The sequence below is a fragment of the Rosa rugosa genome, chromosome 2, assembly GCF_958449725.1.
Source record: "Rosa rugosa chromosome 2, drRosRugo1.1, whole genome shotgun sequence".
NCBI classification, from domain to species: Eukaryota; Viridiplantae; Streptophyta; class Magnoliopsida; order Rosales; family Rosaceae; genus Rosa; species Rosa rugosa.
Genome location: NC_084821.1, coordinates 20,697,192 through 20,704,782, shown reverse-complemented (window position 1 = coordinate 20,704,782; position 7,591 = coordinate 20,697,192). Strand labels below are relative to the sequence as shown.

Genomic DNA, 7,591 nt, shown 5'->3' with positions numbered 1-7,591 from the left:
AAACTCAGTGGCCATTTGTAAATTTTTATCTTCTTTCACTCTTGTTTAATCTCTTGAAAATTCTTGAATGGACTTTAACGGTTACCATCATTTCTTTTTCTGTTTTTTTTTTTCTTTTTTAAATCTTCTGCTAGACAAACGAAATCATCGACATCTTCAAGCTGGACAGACGTGGGACTGCTGCCACGTAAGACGCTCTTTGTTTAATCATGACAATGAAATATATAAAAGAAGAAGTAGGGTCCTGGTGCACACCTTGGGAAGCGGGAGGTTGCCACCTCTGCTCCAGTCCATGAGGTCCCTCTCAATCTCATCATATTCCCCCCTCCATCACTCTCACTCTCACTCTCACTCTCTCGCTCTCACCTCCCTCCGTTCAAACCTCTCTTCTCTCTCACTCTCCCCACAACAAGCGTCCATACCTTCTTTATTCACTCAAAAATGTTGACAATAAACACTTTCCTTCGCTCATTCTGGACTCTCTGAAAATGGCTCATCACTTTCTTTCTCGTATTCGATTGTGAGAAGCTGTCGTCTATCAGATCCCAATCCTCTTCGGACTTCAATGCCAGCTCGAAAAACTGGTTGTTCGATCGGTCGTCACTCTTGATTGATCACAGAAGCTAAATTCCTCGATCACTTTAATTCAAAGGTAAGCTCCGGAATTCCAGTTCCTGAAGTTGATTGATTTTCTATCCTTGTTTTGCGTGTTTGTAAATTTGAATACCGGATCTGGCGGACTGTGTTCCACCTTCTGAACACGATTGTGATTCTCATGGGTGGTTTAGTAATTAACTGAATAATTAAAAGCTACTTAATTATCATTTAAAAGCTACTTCTTTTGATGCTTCAGAATCCAAAGCTGTAATCTTTTGTTTCTTTCTTTGTTTTGAATGGCCAAAGCTTTGATCTTTTTGTAAAAAGAATTCATCACATGTTAAGTAAAGAATTTCTTAATCTAGCTTTAATAAATTTGGGAAAATTGTTGTTGACTGTTTCACCAAGTTTCATTCTTTATGTTCAACTATGGTGAGTTTGGTGCTTCAATCTGTATTTTAGAGTTTCAGACCAAAAGAAAAAGAAGCTTCAATTGTATCAGGCAATCACGTTGTCTGATATACTGGGGCCCATTTGATGTAATAGTGGGCCCATTTTCCCTCGGCCGACAGATAGGTAGGGTCGGCCCAGTTTGAGCTTCGGCCATTCGGTCGCTTTGTACAGCAGTATGTACATGTAGTGATGTAGGTCTCTGATTGTTTGTCTTTGAAGGAAAGTCTTATATAACCGTTATTTCCCTTTGAAGAAAAAGGAAAAAAAAAAAAAAGATTAAAGTTTTCAACCGTTGGTGTCTTAATTTTGGAAAGGTTTAGAGAATTCAATAATTGGGTGACCAAGATTTCTATTTTTCTACGACAATTGCTGTGGTAAAGGACAACAGTTTTTCGTGTTTTCAATCAATGTGGATTAGATAATGTTACAGGTGAGGGGTCTCTTTCTGATTTGCAAAAGGGTAGCTTTCAGAGAGGTGGTTGATGGGTTTGTTTTTAGACCAGTTCCTATTTTGTCAGGTTTATATTTGCTGTCATATGTGTCCTTTCTGCAGTCCATTTTTAAGATTCACTCCATTATTTCTGATGGATTTGCTCATCTATCCTTCATAGTCGTGTTTAAGCTCTGAAAAAATAGTGGTTAGTGTGGGTTTTGATCGTTTCGAGCACCTGGAGCTGGTTTGATATAAGCTTTTCACTTTTTTTTGTTTGTCAGTAAGGTCAAGCACAAGTTTGTGTTTTGCTGTTCCTGCTGTGGTTCTGTACTTTCTCAGGTAATGTGATTTCCTGAACTGTGGAGAAAGTGTAAATTTGTTTGTAGTGAGGTCGCTTTTTATAGTTTTACATCTTGTAGAGCTCTTGTAGTATCATAGTGCTCTTATTACTTAAGATGGGACATCTACGACAGCTAGAAGAAGTAATGCATTGATCATAGAAGAAGCCAGTTGGTCCACACGTCCTCTTGCACCAAACCCAAGGCCTGCATTTTCCATTTGTATTATTTCTCCATGTTGCAGTTACAGCTTTTAATGGCTAATGCAATTTGGTTGTTGTAGTAGTTAGTTCTGCATTCAGGGATTTAGGTGTGTGTTATTAACTTATTATCGGTAGCTATCAATAATCTTGTGGGGGTTATTTTAGCAAAGTTTTGTTTTTGACTTTACCATGACCTAGTGTTGTTGAACTTAATGTTGTACTATCTTGCTTGAGTACATGGTACGGTGGCTTGCACTCAATTGATAGCTTCAAATTTGTTGGCCAACCATGTATTAGTCACTCCAACCTATCATATTGCTTGTGGGCCTGACTTTCTATTGTTTCTCTTTCGTAGTTAAATGCATCTTCAGATTTACGAGAAAATCACGTCTAATCTCTGGCCTGAGTTTAGTTTACTTTCTCGCCTTAGATCTTTTAAAAAATTGTAAATGATTTGAATCAAATTGCTTGAAAGTGGTTAGTGGTTTACAGCTTTGAGTTTAATCAGCTGAACTTCAGGTTTGGATGGTGTCATCTTCGGGTTTACTTTTTTAGCATTGCTTGACATTTGTTTGAAGGTCTGTAGTTTTGTTCATGCCTGAATTGCTATAAGATAATATTTATTATGCTAATTTCACCTAATAATTCAGTGTTTCTATGTATTTTTAAAATCTAAGGTGCTGACAGTTTAACATCACCTCTGTATTACCAAGAATTGAAAATGTTTCCAAGTTTTTATGAGAATTTTTACTTCTGTAAATCACTCTGCACCAGAAAAACTCAGGTGAATTGAATCTATATTCTTTTCGTTTTGTATGCTATACAGGTTACAGTAAATGAAGTTCCAAGTGGGAGTTTGCCTTGCTTGTATTATAAGTTTGATTTCGATTCAGCAAAGTCTCTGTGGTTAGTATCTGATATTTTTATTTAATGACCACTTTGCTGTAATTATTGATACTTTCTTCCCTTAAAAGTTGAATAATAGCTTTATCTTATTTTCATAATATATTTTGGCAGATGGGGTTTCCAATACTTCTGGTGTAACAGATTGGACGTGTAGATGTTCTATTCCGTTTCAAGGAAACCGGAGCTACACTCTAGAATCTAACTGTTCAGCATCCTGTAATTGCAGTCAGGGTATGCTGCTAGTCTTTATGGTATATTACCCAAAAGCTTTACGCTGCTTTTGTTATAAATTTTGTTGCTGATAGACTTTGAACATATAGTTCCTTTTTTGGTCTCTACATGTCTGTGTGTTTATATCTCTAATCCTATAACAAGAAGGGGGAAGATAAGAAAATTACTGGTCATAAACTCACAACACATTAACATATTATGCAAAGTTTTCATATTACAATTAATATCAAGTATAGTTTCTTCTTGGAAGAATGCACTTTCAATATATAAGATATCTTCATGTATTGTTCAATTGAAAGGAATAAGGGCTTTGGAGGACCTATACAGTTGTCACAAATGTTAAAGTAGAATGCATATCTTTAGCAAATCCTTCAGTTTTATCTTTGCATTCCATAAGTTCATTATGCTGATTAAGATATCCTTCTCTTTTGACAGTGGCGTTCTTTTGTACTTTTTTTTTTGGTATAATACTTACTGCAGTTCTACTGAGATGAATTTTCATGGAGACTAGATGCTAAGTTGCCTTTTATTCTATTATAGATGATGTAAGTAATAGCAAATGGACATGTTTATGTGATGCCAATGGCCTTCCTAAAGTGGCAGCTGATGGTCATAATACTAGTTGCTTTACAGCCTGCAACTGCACTTCTGGTACTGTCTCTTTCTCTCTCACAATCGGGCACAAATGTTTCTTTAATAGCTTTTTGAGTTGTTTCTGTGGTCGAAAGTGCAATTTTATTTTGTGGTGGACAGACGTTATGTGCAACTGGGCAATTGATGATGCTCTAACCTGAAGTTTGCATCATACATGTGCTCAAAGCAACCCACTTCAAAAAGAATAATGATAAAATTAATTATATATACGTTGAAAAACGGATTGGTTTTTATGGGTTGTGACCATTGATTCTGTTTTACTGTGATAATATGAGTGGTCCCTTGCCTTTTTTTTTTTTTTTTTGACTTGGAAGTATTGCCGTCCACTTCCACATTGAAATTATGTTTATATACGAAGTCATTTAATTATGACTTGTTCTCTTTCGTGACAGGATCTCTTGATGCAGCAGAATCTTCGAAAAAGCGCTCTTCAAGCAAAGTTGTTGTGATTGTTCTTTTACTATGTGTCATACTTACAACTTTCGCTTTTCTTGCCTCGGTGGCATGTTACTTCTATCGAAGGGACAAGTGCACTGTTCACCCACCAATATTTTCATCAGAAAAGGAAACAAGTTGCAACAGTGGTACAGACTTAATTAGCCATAGGAGTTCCTCAATGCTTGAGACCAAAATTTATATAAATTCCCCCATCAATCAAGGCATAGGTAATTACTCTTAAGGAGCTTCAGCCAAATGTGTTTTCTGAACATTATATTGCCTGCTTAGTGCTTAATACTTACCTGTAGGCCTGATTTGTTTTCTTCTCTTATCTTTCTGTTGAAGTTTCTCCAAAGTTATACTAACCTGTAATAATCTTTTGTTCACAGGCTGCTTTACCTCTTGCTTATTTGGAAGCAAAACAGGACCTTCACCTGGAGCAATTATTCAATTTTCATATTTGGAGCTGGAAAATGCAACCAATAAGTTTTCAGATTCCAATCTAATAGGACTTGGAGGAAGTAGTTATGTTTATCGCGGTCAACTCAAAGATGGAAGTATTCTGGCAGTTAAGCGCCTTAAGACTCAGAAAGGGCCTGATATGGATTCTGTCTTTTTAACTGAGGTAATACCTCATCTCGCAGTTCTTTTTATTGTATCTTAATATAAGAAAATAAAAACTAATTGCTATTTGTTATTTCCCTTAGATTGAACTGTTATCCAGACTTCATCATTGTCATGTGGTACCTTTGCTCGGCTACTGCTTCGAAACCCATGGAAAAAATACTGAGAGGCTATTGGTATTTGAGTACATGAATAATGGTAACCTGAGAGATTGTCTGGATGGGTCTGAAGGGAAGAACATGGATTGGAATACTCGAGTAGCAATTGCCATTGGAGCTGCAAGGGGTTTGGAGTATCTCCATGATGCAGCTGCTCCAAGAATACTGCATAGAGATGTCAAATCCACAAACATTCTTCTGGATGAAAATTGGCAAGCAAAAGTAAGATTTGAGTGTTAGAGATTGTAGTAATTCTTCAAAGGAAGGAAAAAGAAACTATAACATATATTGACAATGTGAAGGAAAAAGAAACTATAACATATATTGACAATGTATAGCTAAGAACATCGTTGTTTATCATGTTAGAAAAGTATGCTTAGATTTTAGTGGACATCAAGAGAAATTTTAGTGTTTACAAGCATATTCCTGAGATTTGAAATATGTCATATACATGTGCAGATAACTGATCTTGGTATGGCAAAACGCTTAAAAGCTGATGGTCTCCCTAGTGCATCTAGTTCTCCAGCAAGAATGCAAGGTACATTTGGTTATTTTGCACCGGAGTATGCAATTGTTGGAAGAGCATCTCTCAAGTCAGACGTTTTCAGTTTTGGGGTAGTTCTTCTTGAGCTTATCACTGGCAGGAAGCCCATTCACAGATCAACCAACAAGCTAGAAGAAAGCCTTGTCATATGGGTAAGAATTTATAAACTTTATTACTAAAAATCTGTATATTCTTTAACTTGCAGCATGTACTTCTTCTGCCCTATGTTAAGTTTGACATTTTACTTGGTAGCTAAGTTTCCATTATGCACTTGTATAATTTGAGGCTGTGGACAAAATCTGTGAATGCATCCCTTTTAATAACTGCTACAGATGCAGTGATTCTCTAACTATTTTTTATCAATTGTTTTTAACAGATGATTTTTACCAAATGCTATATCTAATCCATTAAATCTTTCTTGCAACATTATGGATGATAGGTACACTTTTATTAGTTTAAATTTTTGAAAGCCAATCTCTTTCCCAGTCCCTATGTTGCCTGGGGGCTTTGCTTTATTTTTAAAGTCCATCAGATCCTGCATTCAACTGGCATCCAACAATAACAACAAAAGCTACAATCTAATGAAATTGGATTTCCATCATAAGCATTTGTTAAGATGCAGACTTCATGAGTCGGGTTTGATTATGATACATTTCTAGTCATCCAATTATGTATGTTTCATAGCAAAAACTTAGATATCATATAGTCAAATACTGATGTGGCATTTGCAATTTTTGTCTTTGTTTTAGGCTACCCCTCGTTTACAGGATAGTAAGCGAGTAATCGCAGAGTTGCCTGATCCTGATTTGAATGGGAACTTCCCAGAAGAAGATATGCACATAATGGCTTACTTAGCAAAGGAATGCCTACTCTTGGACCCTGATTCTAGACCAACTATGAGTGAGGTTGTCCAAATCCTTTCGACTATTGCACCAGAGAGATCTAAAAGGAGAGGCATGCCTGTAAATTTGTTTCAGGTAATTACTTTACTTTACGCCAACTATGTCCTGATTATATCACTGCTTGCTTTTCCGCACCTGGTTGACATGTCATTGGTTTTCTTCTTTAGTCTTGTAAGGACCATGGAAAAACAACTATTGTCAACTTGGAGGTTTATTTCCATTACAATAAAATGAATCTAAATTTATTAATGCAAGTCCAGCAAATTTTTAATTTTTCATATGTCATGGGGAGGTTATCTTCTTAAACTCAACATGTGAGCAATACATGCACTTTTCAATCTTCTTAATCTGAACATTCTTTCTTGGGTAGCACATGGGTCTTAAAGAAGCTGAGGAGCTAAGGCGAGACAAATCCGGAAAATGTTCACTTCGGTGTTCACTGCCACTAGATATTGACCGCAACCTCGGTGTTGAAAGAAGTGAAGATACCACTTCAGATAGATATATGGAAAGATTGATCCTCTTGACTTCAAACGCTAGGAGTTGGCGTGCCTCTGATGATGAAACAGTGGACTTGACTGAGCCCAGGTTCGAGTCATTTTCCATAGCAAATACTAAACCTCTATGACACCAAGAAAAATGGAAGAGAACTGAAGATGGGTGAAGCAATAGGTTTGTTTCTGATGCTTTGCAGTAGGTTTGTCAAAGAAATCATGAGGAATAAAGATATTTCCGAAGACTTGTTCCTCTATATATCTTTTGTTCTTTGGAAAAGAAAAGGAAAGAAAATCGTAGGCTACTGTGTCAGTTCATTATATAGTTACTGTTGTTGTTTGATATTCTTTAGATGATATGCTGATGAGTTGGGCATATTCTTTTCTTGTACAGAAGAAGTCATAGAAAAACTCAAAATACGTTAGGAGATGAACCGATGGTTGTAACTTGGTCCTGTGCAAAAAAAAAAAAAAAAAGCATTGAAAGGATAATTATTGAGTTTTGTGCTTTCAGCAGTTGAGTACTACTTGGTATAAGAAAATTTTGTTCAGATGAGTTGAGCTGCAGCTGTCTGAAATTCCATGAGAACTGGGGAAATGCTCCGGCCTGTTCTTT

General features: G+C 36.4%; 1 protein-coding gene across 5 annotated transcripts; it reads left to right on the top strand.

Annotated features, from left to right (window-relative positions):
• The first annotated feature begins 291 nt into the window (after nt 1–291).
• Nucleotides 292–7,467, top strand: LOC133732733 (receptor-like serine/threonine-protein kinase NCRK). 5 transcript variants are annotated; one of them, XM_062160315.1, is made up of 11 exons: nt 292–652; nt 1,765–1,822; nt 2,851–2,930; nt 3,042–3,161; nt 3,702–3,812; nt 4,208–4,480; nt 4,643–4,878; nt 4,961–5,257; nt 5,495–5,731; nt 6,329–6,556; nt 6,852–7,467. In XM_062160315.1, the coding sequence occupies exons 3-11, from the start codon at nt 2,861–2,863 to the stop codon at nt 7,107–7,109; spliced, it is 1,830 nt and encodes a 609-aa protein (XP_062016299.1). In that variant the 5' UTR covers nt 292–652; nt 1,765–1,822; nt 2,851–2,860; the 3' UTR covers nt 7,110–7,467. The 5 variants fall into 5 exon arrangements, with proteins under 5 accessions (XP_062016299.1, XP_062016301.1, XP_062016300.1 ...); XM_062160317.1 differs by lacking the exon at nt 1,765–1,822; XM_062160316.1 differs by lacking the exon at nt 292–652 and having other exon boundaries at nt 1,615–1,822.
• The last annotated feature ends 124 nt before the right edge of the window (nt 7,468–7,591 follow it).